This window comes from Solanum verrucosum, unplaced genomic scaffold (genome assembly GCF_900185275.1).
Source record: "Solanum verrucosum unplaced genomic scaffold, falcon-dt-bn FXZP01000235.1, whole genome shotgun sequence".
NCBI lineage: Eukaryota > Viridiplantae > Streptophyta > Magnoliopsida > Solanales > Solanaceae > Solanum > Solanum verrucosum.
The window spans coordinates 4,108,471-4,123,667 of NW_026019948.1; the positions used below are offsets into that span (position 1 = coordinate 4,108,471).

The window sequence follows — 15,197 nt, forward strand, 5'->3', positions numbered from 1 at the left end:
TTGTAAAAACTTATATATTAAATAAGCTTTTATTTTGATATATTGCTTGAATCAAATTCTCTTTTCGTTACAAAAATAAGGAGTAATTTTAGCGATGTAAAAAATATTTTCAAAAGATAAACACTCTTTAAGCGATTTAAAATTATGAAACATATAAAACTAAAGTATTGCTAATAAACTTAATTAAAATTTGAAATCTGAAATATTTAGTCATTTAGATAATATTACAAAAAATATTTAGAATATTTTAAGCACTAAACTATTCTAAAAAGTTGTTCGGTGAATTAACGAGCTATTATAATAGTGTGAAGCGCGTCTAAGTTCAATAGTTTTTCAATAAATATGAACATTGTCTTCGTCCAGATAAGTGTTACATCAGCACAAATAGAAAGAAATGAATATGTAAAAGAGAATATAGACAACTAACACAATTGATGAAGTATTTATTAAAACATAGTATTCCTAATTATAAGTATACATTATGGTATCTTTTTTCATATTATTATTATTTCAATTAAATATTTTTTTTGTTGGAAAATTATTTTAAATAAATAATATAGAAATTAATTCTTTGTAAGAATAATATTTTACATTTAACATATAAGTGAAATTTTTTAGGTAGTGGTAACAAATATGTATTTCATTTCATTGAATCTTCTTATTGGATCTGGTAAAGATAATATAAAATTATCAATTGAAATAACTTTCTTTTCCTAATTTATTGGTTTATTTCCACTTGACTCAATGAAATAAAGACTTTTCTATAATCTTTTGAGCATTTCTATTTGCTATATAATCTATAGCTTTCAAAAGCAAATCGATTTGACGGATTTCGATAAGTAAGAATCAATTTTAGCTTGAGAATCTTATTCATCACTTCCTCATTCGAATGCACTGTTAAAGCCATGAGGAAATATGAATTTTATGTCGCACCTCTACTTTCCTAATACATATTGTTGCTGCAAATCCATTTCATGCATCTGTCACAAAACAAAACAAAACAAATAACGATATAATTAAGTTATATACTGATATATTTAGTTGTCAGTATAAATAACTTAATTATATCATTATTTATTTTGTTTTGTGACAGATGCCGGAGATGGATTGATTTTTAACAACAATATGTGTTAGACAAGTAGAGGCGTGATATGAAATTAGTATTCCCATCATTGTTTTAACAGTACATTCAAATGAGGAAAGTGATAGATAAGATTTTTCAAGCTGAAATAGATTTTTACTTACCAAAACCCCTCAAGTATGATTTACTTTTGAAAGTTATAGATTATATAGAGAATAAAAAGGTTTGAAGAAGAATCTTGGAAGATGAACCCTAACCTTGGTGTTTTTTGAAGTTCTTGAGCGTAGGAATTTAGGAATGAATGAGAGAGTTTGATTATGGAAAACTGATTTTCTACATGATTAGGGTTATTTAGATAACTCCCCAAAAGTTTTTAGGACAAAAATATCCTAATTTTTTTAATTCAAGTTGAGAGTGAGGTTCGTTTTCTCTTTGAATCGCAAAGCAATCGCGGAACATCTGCTAGGTTAAAGCGACTCTAGCAAATTAGTCATAACTTTTTACTCCGAAGTCGGTTGATGCAAACTTGACGGTGTTGAAAAGAAAACTCATAAAACTTTAATTTGATAAGATATGGGTCGCCTAACTCTTCATATTCTAAGAGAATGGTCGATTGAAGTAGACCTTATATGGACTCATGTGAAAACTTAGCCGATAGAAATGTGTAGAACTTGGCTTGGTATTAGAAATCCCTTATGACCTTAAACCACATCTGATACACCTTACATACTTATGAATTAACCTTAACACACGTTTACAAGTAGGATATCACCAGGTTCAATTAAATATGCTCACTATGAATGGTTCGAATCTAGCATAGAATTTGCTATGTGTTACAAGTGTTCTCCTCTCCATTGTTTCCATTATGAATTTTCACTATTGTATTTGCTTTAGATACTTGATTTTTCTTGTGCTTTGCTTGAGGTGCTGAGGATTTATCTGAAACAAACTCTCCACCTTCTCAAAATAGGAGTAAAATGGCATATACATTATCCTTCCTAAACTCCACTTATAAAATTATATTAAATATGCTTTTGTTGTTACAATGTAAAAAATCTAGATAATAAATAAATACCCCTTCAAACTATATTCAAAATCGCAACGACACACCTAAGCTTGACTACAATCCTATTGCCCCCTAAACAATTTATAATGGAATAAATGGCATCTGAAATGTTGACGTGACAAAAGTAACCAAATAAGTTTCCTTTGTGTTTATTACACAGGCCATATCATTTTTAAGCATTAAATCTTTTTACTAAAGCACCGAAGAATTTGAAGTTACCACACGTAAACGGATTTGGCTTCCCTCCATTTCATCAAGTATGCATTTGGATGAAAGATATGTGTACTATTTAATTGTAAAAAGCCAAGATTATATTACATTAAGTAGTTTCATAATCATAGTCAAGTGAATAGGTTTTGAAAAAATAATTTCTTAACTTTGATAAGAAAAATAATTCCTACAAATCTTGGAACCCTTTGATTTCATTTTATATTTCTATATTCAAATATTAATATTGTACATTATCTAATCACTTCCTGTGCTACAAATTTATTCTTGAAATATTATGTTGAGAAATTTAAAAAATAAACGAAAGAATTATCATTGATGATAGAAATCATATAATAAAAATGGGAAGTAAAAAATGTGTTTGAATTACAAATGTGAAAGTATCCAAAATCAAAATATTCTTTTTTTTTTTATTTTAAAAAAAAGGCAAAATATTTTGTGAGACTACTGTTAGGCTAAACAAATTAAACGTTGTTAAGTTCATGTTCAATAATTTTAATAATTAAATATAAAAATATAAAGTAAAATTAATGATATAATTATATGGATACCAAAAATTGAGAAGAATTAATTGTTTTTACTAAATTTAGAGAGGATATTTTTTCAAAACTTATTCACTTAACTATGGTTATGATATTAGTTAATGCAATATAATCTTGACATTTAATAATTAAATAATACACATGTCTCTTTTCTAGATGTGTACTTGATGAAATTAAGGGAAATGTAATGGAGGGAAGCCAAACCAGAATGGGAAGAGATAAAGGAAAAATAAGTTATTTTGTTGGATTTTTTTATTTAGTTTCGGATTTAGGAAAATTAGAAAAATATTTTTTTTTGTATATATTATACCTGTTAATTATCATCATTATTTTTTGAAAAAAAACCAAACTAAATCAAATATTGTCGATTTAAAAATCTAAAATAGAATAAAAATCAATTTATTTAATCTATTTTGTTAGATTTTTCAATTTGGATAATTTTTTATTTAAACCGTGAACACCCTACAATTCCTTGTTTCAAAATTTCAATCTCACATTTCAAAAAAAAAAAAAAACTTATCTCTAAAATCCTTTTGTAGGACATATATATTATTTTTAAACGAACAATTTATAAAACTTAAATTATTATGTTTTTTTCTCAAATGATATTTTTTTTATTTAAAAAAAAAAAAACAAATAGAAAGTTGGAAACATATTCATCTGCAAATAGAAAATCTCGTCTTCTTCTTATTGAGGAAGAAAAATTAACAGATTACAAACTGAACTGAAAATCTCTCATCAAGCAAATTGAACTGCCGGTAAATACTACAATATATAACCGCTCCGTCAACCGTTTTTCCCTTCACAAATCCCCAAAGTATTCTCTCTAAGAAAAACCCATTGAGCTTTCAAGAATTCATCAATGGCGTCCACTGTTAATCTCTTCATCTTCCTCATTTCCATTTTCATCTGCACTGCAAACCCAATGTTCTGTTCAACATCAGAATCTCGTCGTCACCTTCTGCAAACTTCATCTCTGTCTCCATCTCCATCACCACTTCCGTTGGCAGTCATTCTCTCAAATCTTGGATTCAATGACCTCGCTGATGCTTCTCTCAATTCCTCCATCTCCACCGTTAATTTCCCACTTACCATTTTTGCCCCTACTGATTCCTCCCTCCTCACTTGCCCTTCTTGTTCCATTCCCCTTCTTCTTCAAGAACACTCTGTTCTTGGTCTCTACTCGTTTCACTTCCTCCGGAGTTTAGCATTTGGTACCAAGATTGAAACTTTAGCCCCAACTCGATGTCTCACGATTACCCCATCTCGATCCGGAAATTCCTCAAAGGAAGTGTTCGTTAATGGGGTGGAAATTACTAAACCGGATATCTACAACAATGGGTTCTTCATTGTTCACGGTATACAGGGGTATGTCTCTCATCTTTCTTCAATTTCTTGCAGAATTGAGAGTATGACTACTTTATCCTTCCCGTTTCTTCCGCCACCTACGGCAGCGTTTGCTGCCACGCGCTTGATGTTAAAAGATGTAATGGGTCGTTTGCGTACTGGTGGTTATACTTTGGTGGCACTTGCTATGAGGGTTAAGTACCCTGAACTAGCGGATTTGAAATCGATGACTGTTTTTGCAATGGATGATTTGTCTATTTTTGGTATTGGAATTGGGCATGAGTATGTAGCAAATCTTGGGTTTCATATTGTGCCTAATAGGCTGTTAATGGCGTCGGAGTTGGCGGAATTGGCTCCTAATACAGAGCTGTTGACAATGGACAAAGAGGGGAAATTGGTGGTGACTACTGCAGGTGGCAATGGTCCTTTGGTTCCAATGAGGATCAATTATGTTAAAGTCAAGAATTATGATCTTGTTTACAATAAAAGGATTGTGGTTCATGGACTCTCAACGCCATTTCCGCGTATCCATCTCCAGGATCGCTCTGCTGATGTATCCATAAGAATTTCAGATGGATCCTTAGGTCAATGAAGAAATATTATAAGCACTGTGAAATGATGGGGCATCAATGTAAAGGAGAAAAGATCATCCTTACTATACTATACTGTTGTTTGAAGCATTTTTTGTTAGTTCTAGAGAGGAGAAAACATTATTGTATAGATTTTTACTTGCTCTTTACAGAAATATAATGCCCAATTTGTTCTTCTTGTTTTGTTGTTGATTGTTCATCCTGACTTTTACTTCTTGCATTTATCGTTAGTGAGTGACCAAGCCAAACTATTACTTAAGCTTCCGTTTGATCATAGATTTTGAAGTTAAAACTTGAAACTTGAAAAATTGAGCTTTTGAAATTGCCTTTAGACGTACATTTTCCAACTTAAACATGTTATCGCATTAATTAACTTATTCCAACTTTTAAACCTATCCAAAAATGATGTCCAAGAATTGAGCATACATCATTAATATTGATATTTGCACTATATGGCCTTTTTGACGCCAGTTGCCTTGGTGGTTAGTTCTAAAGTGGGTTAAAGTCCTAATAATTCATTCCCACCCGCGAAGGAAATAAAATACGTCTTTCGCCATGAAAATTGAGAAATTTGAAAATAATAACTATTGTTTCTAAATTGATAAATTGTATTTGTGTTTTTAGAATTGTTTTTCAATTTTTGCGAGTGTTTTAGAGTGAAAAAAGTGAACAATTTTTTATGTGTTTTTTTTTTCAAATTCCAGAATTCAACTTCAGAATTTTTATGATCAAACGTGATTTTCAAAATTAAACTCCAAAAAATAATAATACTATAGGTCAAACGGCCACTAAGTTCTTGCATTATCCTTTCACTGCTATAAAATATTCAAATTACAATAAAAATGTATCAAATAATTATCCTGAGATTCGTTATTTTTTTCTCTAAAAGCTTAATAGCAATCCTCATATTCAGATATTCATTGGTAAATAAAATTTAAAAATTAATTATTATAAATCTTTACCTGATTTCATTACTTAAGTAGTTAAGTTTTATATATTAATATACTTTATTATAGATATCAGAGGCAAATAAGTATTTCAATAATTTTATATTAATATACTTTATTATAAATATCGGTAAGTATTTCAATCATTTTATAAACACGAAAAAGTACTTCCACCAAAATGGAAGCGCCATAACAGGTAAAATTTGGGGGCAAACCCAAATAGTAAAATACACGATTTTGTCGGAATTGGATAAAGCTGAGGAAACAAAAGGATGATAGCAACTCAGAGTCTCTCCTCCTCCGTTCTACTGCCGTTGCTTTGCCCTACACCGCCGGTCCACAGCCGCGTCGCTCGTTCTCAACTTTCCGATTTTGAGTTCGTGTCGAAACTTCCGTCAATTACTTTCCTTTCCTCTCACAAATTTTCTAAACGTACAAGGACTAGTACAGTTCGTGGAATCAATTCCAATGACCCAAAAGAGTCGGCGTTCTTCGACGAAAACGGAGTCGTTGAAGATATGGATAGCTATCTCAATTATCTTTCCCTAGAGTATGATTCTGTCTGGGACACCAAACCCTCCTGGTAATTCCTTTTTTCCCCCTTTTTATGTTTTGCATTTACCTTTGTTTATCGATTCCCTCATTGTTCGAATGTATGGGGTTAGCACGTAGTGGTGCTTTGTGTTTGCTAATTGCTATCCACCCATAGTAGTAGCAGAATTATTGTTTACGTAGTTTCCTGTTCTTTGAACTTATTACTATATGATGTGTTGGATAGGAGCAAGAACAACGATTCTGTAAAATCTCAAAAGGTTGCAAAATATTGTACTTGTTTTCGCTCGCAAGTCGCACAAAGTATTTGTGATTTGAATTGTGTGTGTTACTAGTGTGGTGCCAGCTTCGGTCTAGTCCATCATGTGCAAAGTGTGAAATGTTGGATATTGATTTGGGTCATGGATCACCCATGTGGACTGATGTGGTACGACCCGTTTGAAAGAGATAATACCAAATGAGGTTAGCTAGAAAATTACTCAATTTCCTAAAGAAAACTACCGCACAAAGATAAAAAAGTGAATATGTGATGAGTTTTTCTATTGGTAGTTTTTCTAAGTCCTCTTTTATATATATATCTTCTCCATCAGAAGAACAAAAGAGGGAGAATAAGAAAATATTCTTGTTTTGCTAAACACAAACACACAATAATATTAGGACAACTAGTTTGTAGGATCAAAACTTTGTTTCTAAGAGATTCAAAGCAGATTTGGGGTGATTCTTTGGTAGCAAGATCAACAATTTCCGCTGCTCAACATAGGAATCCAATCACATGTGGAAAGGATCCACTACTAACACAAGGATCATATTACTCGCAATACTCCGTTACTTCATTTACTACGTTAGTAGTTACTTATCCGATCCTTGATCCTCTAAAGAGTCGAACTCTAGTTCAATTTTAACTTTATATGCATAATTACACTTGTCACCTATATGGTAAGTGTAATGGCTCGCTGTGTATATAGTTAAATCATTAATTTTAATTGTCTTTCCTTTCTACTCGAATCTATCTAGGGGTGAACACTAATACTGAAAATCCGAACCAGACCAAATTAATTTGGTTTTCCAGTTCTTTGATATGGTTTCAGTTTTTTTTCGAAAGTTTGATTTTTCGGTTCAGTGGAAGGAGTTCGATTCTTCAGTGCATCGAAAAACCGCACTTATCTTAAAAGGTTTTAAAAAATTGACATTTGGTGTAATTTTAAGAAACAATTATACAAAAAAATTGTTGTCGAAATATAAATTTCTGAATGTCTAACAATGAATTATGCAACCAATTTTACTTGAGAAAAGCAATGACTACGTCATTAGAGTATGCTACCTGATTCAAAAAAATAAATCTACGTCATTAGAGCAATCATACACCAATTGAAAGCAATATCCGTTTTACATGAATAATATATTAATTCAAAGACCTAAGCTAAAAGATTATGAAAATATAAGTTTCATGCTAAAATTTCATACGAATAATTCCCATATATTAAATTACAGTAGCACTTTTTCAGAAAAATTGACAAAAAATTCAGTCAACTTCAAAAATTCATAAAGGCAACCAAAATGTGAGCAATCAATGCAGGCTACTATAATATGATTGCTGGAAATAACTCGTTTGGAATTTTTGGCATGAAACTTATTTTTTCAGATTCTCCTTGTTTAGGGCTTTCCTTGATATATTATTCATGTAAAATGGATTTAAAACGAGTGAGAATGTTTCAAAAGATACACAAATGAAGTTTTGAGAATCAATTAGATAGAAGTATTTAAGAAACTGATAAAGATCGAATATTTGTCAAAATAGTTTGAAAAATTATGTACTGAAAAGGGCATTATTAGACAATTAACAATTCCTCATACACCTCAACAAATTGATGCTGTTGAAAGAAGGCATATGGCACTATTGGACATGACAAGGTCCATGATACCATTATCAGATAAATAAGGAGCAAGAACAATGAATCGTGTACCTTAAAATCAGAGTGGAAATTGTTGATCTTGCTACCAAAAGAATCACCCCAATTTTTCTTTGAATCTCTTGGAAACAAAGTTTTGATTCTACAAACTAGATGTCCTAATGTTATTGTGTGTTTCTGTTTAGTAAAAGGAGAATTTTTTCTTCTTCACGCTCTTTAGCTCTTTTGATAGAGAAAATATATATAAGAGAGGACTTAGTGGGTGTTTGGATCAACTTATTTTTTAGTGATTTTTGTCTTTTAAGCTATTATTTGGTTTTGGAAGTGTTTGAATAACACAAAAAAGTGTTTTAAAGCACTTTTTTAAAGCTGAAAAGTACAACAAAAAAGCCAAAAGTCAAAAGTTGGGTGTTCCCAACTTTTGACTTTTAACTTATAAGCCACTTAAAAAAAGCCAATCCAAACACCTCCTTAGAAAAACTATCAATCGAAAAACTTTTCAGTTTCCACTTTTTAATCTGTGTTGTAATTTTATTTAGGAAATTGAATAACTTCCTACATAACCAGTGTTATTAAAAGCGAAAAGCGCAAAAAAGCTCTAAGGTCCATGAGGGCTTTAAGCGCAAAGTGCAAATAAAGCGTGGGCTTTAATGAAAAAGGCGCTAAGGGAGAAAAAAATAAAATGTGTATGTTTAGTCCAAAACTAATAATTATAAACATGAATGACAAATATATGACCAAAGAAATTGAATTTTTTTAATGATAAAGTGAAATATCAATTGTTTAGTGTCACTTCTTCATAAGAGGCTCATTGACAAGGAAAAGTTTGTCTTAGAACTTTGATGACGGCACTGAAGCGCACATAAAGCGAGGCGAAGCGCTTAACACGTTTTGAGCCTCGCTTTAGGGCTTAAGCGCGCTTAAAGCGCGCCTTTGATAACACTGTACATAACCTCCTTGGTATTCTCTCTTTCAAATGGGTCGGATCGGATCAATCTACATGGGTGACCCATGATCCAAATCAATATCCAACATGATGTTTCTTGTACTTTGATTATCGTATTATTTTGTTGTAGTTACTGTTCAATATACTTTGTGATGCTTTCACTTCTGTTTATTCTCTTTCTGGACTGTTTTCTTGAGTCGAGGGTCAGAAACAACCTCTCTACCTCTGAGTTAGGGGTAAGGTCTGCATAAACTCTAGCTTCCCCAGACCCTACTTTGTGGAACTACACTGGGTATGTTGTTGTTGTTACTGTTGCTGCTGCTGCTGCTGCCGCTGTTGTTGTTGAATTAACAGGGTATGCTTTGTACCAACTTAAGTCTCTGCTGGGAACCCCATTTATATAAACTGTTTTTGCTAGCCAAATTGATTCTCAGCTAAACGTGAGTGAGCAGTGATAATAACATTCTACAAGTTTTGCCATTGAAGGAGGCAGATTATAATTTTTATTCAGTGGGAATGCACATCCATCAACTGCATTCCCTCCTCCTTGTGGCTATAGGTCAAATGGAAGGTAGTGAGTAAACAAACATGCACTGCCATCGTTTACATCAACTACTACAACAGGATTATCAAAGGTGAAAAGCTACTACTAAGAAGCACTGAGATAGGTTGGGACTCCAAGCACAAAAAGGCTAAGAAAATATGTGCTTTGATAAAGGAAGGCGTAAATAAAGAAAAAATAAAATTTATACATAATATATACTGAAGATATATACATTATGTGTGTATCAGATGTACACATCTTAGGGCCTAAGCGCCTGAACTGAATGCTACAACCTTTTGACATCTAGTCTCTGGGTTTTAATCGAGCCTTTGACAACAATGCAATTGAACATGGAACCTTTTGTTGTTTGTTCCACTAGGACTAGATATTATATTTTCTCCCATTCATCTGCAATTTCGCATGTTTAATTCCAATGAATTTGGTGAATGATCAGAGTTCTCTGCAGCTACAATGTTTTCTGCAAATTTTAAGTACTCTTTTCGTAGTAGGTGTCAACCTTGGACAATAACTCTTACTGGAACAGTGATAATTAGCTTGAGCTGGCTGATTCTGCACTCGGCTGTAGCCACTGCAGTAGTGATGACTACAATTGCGGCATGGTGGTACATCTTTCTTTATTCTTACCCCAAGGTAAACCATTTTTAGTTTGTATTATCTAATACCAGATTTGATGCTTTTTCTCTAATCATGGTACGGGTACGTGGTACACAAGCTAATTTGCTAAATGCGCCAAATTCATTGATGCTTTTTCTCTAATCATTGCCCTATACTTGGAAGTACTGTGAACAAGGGTTAGTGTAGGTTGTCATCTCTATAGTCTATGTCGCCCAATTACAGTAGTAATTTAGTTCCTTTAATGATAAAGTGAGCCCAACTTCTTTCGGTCTGCCTAAGATTCAGTGGACAGTTACCTGGTAAGGTAGCATGCATCTGATGGACTTGCCAAGATGTGTGCAAGCTGACCTGGAACCATTGTTTTGAAGAAAAAAAGATATTGCTTCTCTTCCTGTGGACTAAAATACGATTCAATAACTGATCCTTCCACATTTCTCTACGCCTATCTGAAGGATTTTACATTTGTTTGTGATATAATTGGTATTGGATATATGCTGCAAAGGCTGTGCAGCGGCTAATCTCGAATTGCTACCGAAAAGGAAAAGAGATCTGAATATCTAGATGCATCCGCTATGAGGTAGCAAGTAAATGGATCTTCACGTTTGTTCAATAACATACTTCAGCATCATCTGATGTCTTTCTCTCAATATCTTTTCCTAGAGGTGAGGGTCAATAAATTTGGAGATGTGCTTGGGCAACATACTGTTGAGAGCGGTGTGGGGATTGTTGTTTGCAGCAATGCATGCATATCTTTTATCCAATGTTGTTTTGATGTATATGTTTATAATTCAGTTACAGCATGTGATGACAAATGAAGTTTCTTTGAACAAAGTTGCAGTGGATCAATCTTACACTATCCGTGAAACTTCTAAATGGCTGCTTTTGAATTTTGGCACTGTAAGATCACTTATCTTAAGTGGAGAAAGCGGAGATGTCGTTTGGTTTTCAATTGCAGTCGATGCCTTTGGTATAGCCCTAACCAAGATGCCTATGAAGCCAGCCTGTGGCAGTACAGATATACTCAGTTACTTTGAGTTTCTAAGGAGATGTTTCTACTTAAATGACCAATAGTTTTTAGCCTCCAGGATCTTTTTTTCCCTTTAAAGGTGACAGCAGTAACACTGAGTGGATTGTTACTGCTCTGCAGGTATATTCAGACATGATTGCAGAGAGAAGAAAGAATGTGATAAACGGTCTAGAAAATACACCAGTAATGTTAGGTGGACGCCTCTTGGGCAACAATATTCTGTTAGGTGGTGCAGGGTGGGGATCGTTGTTTATCTTATATCTATGTTGCTTTGATGAGTTTGATCTATATGTTTATAGTTCAGCCGTGTTTAGCATGTGATTACGAACAAGGTTTTCATCGAACAAACTGCAGTGGATCAATGTTGCCATGACCAATCTTTAGTAGATACAGTAGAGGTGTCATTGTATGCAGTTTTTAATTGTAGTCGAGTACTTTCACTATATACCCTTACCAAAAGGCAGTAGAGACTTTGAGCTTCTAAGGATATGTTGCTAATTATTAAGTGACCCGTAAACTTTAGCCTCTAGATTTTTTATTCTCGATGGAATTGTCTGCTGGCAACACACTCTGAATTGATTGTTAATACTCCACAGGCATATTCAAATATGATTGAGGAGAGAAGAAAGAGGGTGACAAAAGGTCTAGAAGATACATATGGAGAGAGGAAAAGCCAGTAACGGAAGGAGCAGGAACAACACTGCGTGCATACCGAGGTGACGTAGATTCATTTCACAACGTTTGCATTGTTAAACTGCGAGTCAAAGGACCCAATAGGGAGATCAATGTAGCTTAAATTTTTGCACTTGCTGTAAATGTCAGACCCCTGGAGAACTCTTCATATGAATGAAAACAACACATTCTATTCATATATTTTAACTTCTCTACATTAATAAATGCGTATCCTCAGTATTCTGGAGGAATGGCACCATCTAGTTTCTCACATATAAAAAATAAAATACAGTAGCCAGCTTTTTGTAACTTGATAACGCAAAATCTTCTGCCACCAACTTCCAGGGTATGCAGATACCTGCACTATTCATAAACACAGAGGACTCATTGCCATCTGTTACGCCCCTTCGCGACAGCCAAATTACACAAAGTAGCTAATGCAAGCGAACATCCTTGGGCAAAAACCTATAAATTATGTAACCATGTGAGATAGCTGGAAAAATCTTGAATTATGGACCTTAAGAGAAATGAAACTATAGAATTTGACGTATAGATACTCCATCTTTTGTGTAAAATTGTTATGCTTACATAGAAAGAAGAATAAGAGCGTGCAACCGAATAGATGACTCTTTCCATTACATTCAACTCAATCTACCAGAAAAAAAGACCACTTTGGATTTGAAGGCTGCCTAGATATTGGGAAAAGCCAAAGTTAACAAGTGAAAAGTATACAAATGACATGTGATTTAAGCACTTCTTGTTACTAAAAACTCACATGTTAATAAAATTCTGATGTTCCAATCTCCAAAGTTAATATCAATCTTAAGTACGCTAAGATTGTATATTTGTAGTATAGAATGAACCTACCACAGTTGAGGATATTCATTAGTCTTGGACCCAAACCCTCACTGTCCTGTCATTATTTAGTCCAGCTGAGAGAATCATGTTTTCTATGGGGTGGCAACACACTGAAATGACGGTATCAGTATGCCCTTCAAATTTCTGCAGCAAATTTTTCCCTTGCAAATCCCATACGTAGACACATTGATCCTCTGAGCCACTCACAATATACTTCCCATTCGTGACTGAAAATGTAGAAGTTATGCAGTACACTCTGTTAACATGACCAGCGTAACTTTTTATGAATTTTCCACTAGAATAGTTCCATAGCTTCTGTACTCGAGGACAATCACAAAAAGCCCAAGTTACAAGTCAGTCGTGCAGGGGAAGTGATATAATTGAATCAAGTCATGTTTTCCATGCTTAAAAGGAAATGTATCATGCAATGGTGCTTCAAAAGGCACTGAATTTTTTGAGTTGTTAAATACTAAACCAATAACAATGAATCAATCCCAAACTAGCTTGGACTTGCTATATAAAAACAACATACCTAGTGTAATCACAGGTAATGCGTATGCAGACCTAACCCTTAACATTGTTTCTGATAGACCCTTGACTCAAGTAAAAGCAATACAAAACAGTTGGAAAAAAAAAAACAAGAAGAAGCCAAGACAAAATGCTAAAGAAAGCATGACAAAACATACTAAAAACAGAACAGACACTACATCAAAATAGTACTTCATTCGTAACCATTTTAATCCAATACTTGTAATTACTTTGTATTTTTCTGTTGCGCATTAGAGATCATCTAAACCTATGAGTTCTCTAAATCTCACACTTGTCCAAAACCTAATGTAAGTGTAACAAAAGCAACAATGCCTTAAATGAAACACGTTGATTGAATTCTTTGCTTTGTTTATGTTCTGTTCTTAACTAAGCCCCAGTCCACATTGAGCTGCTGTTCGATTTTTATCACAAAAAGCCATTTCCTTTGAGCCCAACATATCAACTTCAGATAATGATAAATGATATACACACTAGAAATAGTAAATATTTCTGAATACTTACAAGAGTATTATCTAGGGTGGCAACAAGAATAAACTTGCCATTAGGTGAAAACTTGGCGAAGGAAACTGCTGGAACCTTATCATCAATAAGAGTCTTGAGGCAAGCTCCAGAAGCCGTATCCCATATCTTACAAGACCCATCATGACTACCCGAAACAATCAACGACCCATCTTTGTTGAAATGAACCGAAGTAACTGGCATCGAATGTGCCCTAATCGCGTGGATTGGCTTCCCCGTTTTCACATCCCAGACCCGGAAAGTCTCATCAAACGAACCTGAAACTATGAGATTGGACTGAGGATTAAAATTAACGCAGAAGACAAAGCCAGTATGTCCCCGGAGAGTTTTGACTGACTCAGCTGTGCGTGCATCCCATATACGGAGCGTACGATCGTCAGAGGCGGAGCATATGTAACTTGAATCAGACGACCATGATAGGTCAGAGACGCCTTCGGAATGGCCGACGAGACGTGAAAGCTGAGTTAGGGTTTGGGTGGACCAGACGATTAGGGTTTTGTCCAAGGAGGCGGAAGCAAAGAGTTGTCCATTATTGGCGAACTTCACGCAAGAGACGGCGCTTGTATGTCCGGTGAGAACTTTTTTCTGGCGGTAGGGAAGGTAGGGTGGACTCGTCGGTTGATTGTTGTTGTTCGCCATCGGAATTCGGACTCCGGCCGCGGCGGCACCACTACGCAATCCCTCAACTCGTGTTTTTACACAGATGAAGCACAGATTTGTTATTTACGACTAACGAAAATCCATAAATATACTGATTTTAGTATACATGTACAACTGTATTTCAACGTTAATCAATAAAATTACACGTATAAATTATTAAAAATATATTTAAAAAGACTTGAACCTTATTCAATGGATTTAAACGTTGAATAATGTTGTATAATTAAGAAAGAGATAAATCTTTGGTTTTTTGGCTACTTTATTCCGGCAACAATATGGTTGAGTCGTCCAATTTTTTGATAAAAAAATTTCAACTGAAAGTGAAAACACGATATATTATTAAAAGGGACATCGTCAATTGTTAATTTTGTATAATTTTAAAAAAATTAACTAAAGGAAAACAACTTAAACCAAAAACCAAAATAATTAGAAGAAAACCTAAGGTTGAAGAAGGTATGTTACTCAAATAGACTTATAGATATTTTTTATTGACATATTTGTAAAATTTCAAGTGATTTAGAAT

At 33.8% G+C, this 15,197-nt stretch overlaps 4 protein-coding genes across 4 annotated transcripts in view; 3 read left to right on the forward strand and 1 right to left on the reverse strand.

Moving 5' to 3' along the window:
• Nucleotides 1-15,197, forward strand: part of LOC125812109 (RAN GTPase-activating protein 1) — a 376,170-nt gene that overhangs the window by 172,229 nt on the left and 188,744 nt on the right. The window lies entirely within an intron of this gene.
• LOC125813640 (uncharacterized) lies at nt 3,780-4,856 on the forward strand. The gene has a single exon (XM_049493109.1). The coding sequence runs from the start codon at nt 3,780-3,782 to the stop codon at nt 4,854-4,856; it is 1,077 nt and encodes a 358-aa protein (XP_049349066.1).
• Nucleotides 6,003-12,302, forward strand: LOC125812293 (uncharacterized). The gene is made up of 3 exons (XM_049491807.1): nt 6,003-6,384; nt 10,263-10,404; nt 12,013-12,302. Exons 1-3 carry the CDS (start codon nt 6,074-6,076, stop codon nt 12,094-12,096), a joined length of 537 nt encoding a protein of 178 aa, XP_049347764.1. The 5' UTR covers nt 6,003-6,073; the 3' UTR covers nt 12,097-12,302.
• LOC125812204 (COMPASS-like H3K4 histone methylase component WDR5B) lies at nt 12,260-14,731 on the reverse strand. The gene is made up of 3 exons (XM_049491732.1): nt 13,997-14,731; nt 12,956-13,261; nt 12,260-12,553 (listed from the first exon to the last, which is right to left on the reverse strand). The coding sequence occupies exons 1-2, from the start codon at nt 14,651-14,653 to the stop codon at nt 12,974-12,976; spliced, it is 945 nt and encodes a 314-aa protein (XP_049347689.1). The 5' UTR covers nt 14,654-14,731; the 3' UTR covers nt 12,260-12,553; nt 12,956-12,973.

What these genes read in the sequence shown, in the direction of transcription:
- LOC125812293 (XM_049491807.1), top strand. Translation starts at nt 6,074, where the DNA reads ATGATAGCAACTCAGAGTCTCTCCTCCTCCGTTCTACTGCCGTTGCTT. An exon ending in TGGGACACCAAACCCTCCTG is followed by an intron (nt 6,385 to 10,262) that starts GTAATTCCTTTT and finishes TTTTCGTAGTAG; the next exon opens with GTGTCAACCTTGGACAATAA. An exon ending in TTCTTTATTCTTACCCCAAG is followed by an intron (nt 10,405 to 12,012) that starts GTAAACCATTTT and finishes AATACTCCACAG; the next exon opens with GCATATTCAAATATGATTGA.
- LOC125813640 (XM_049493109.1), top strand. Translation starts at nt 3,780, where the DNA reads ATGGCGTCCACTGTTAATCTCTTCATCTTCCTCATTTCCATTTTCATC.
- LOC125812204 (XM_049491732.1), bottom strand. Translation starts at nt 14,653, where the DNA reads ATGGCGAACAACAACAATCAACCGACGAGTCCACCCTACCTTCCCTAC. An exon ending in CCACCCTAGATAATACTCTT is followed by an intron (nt 13,262 to 13,996) that starts GTAAGTATTCAG and finishes CCTCGAGTACAG; the next exon opens with AAGCTATGGAACTATTCTAG.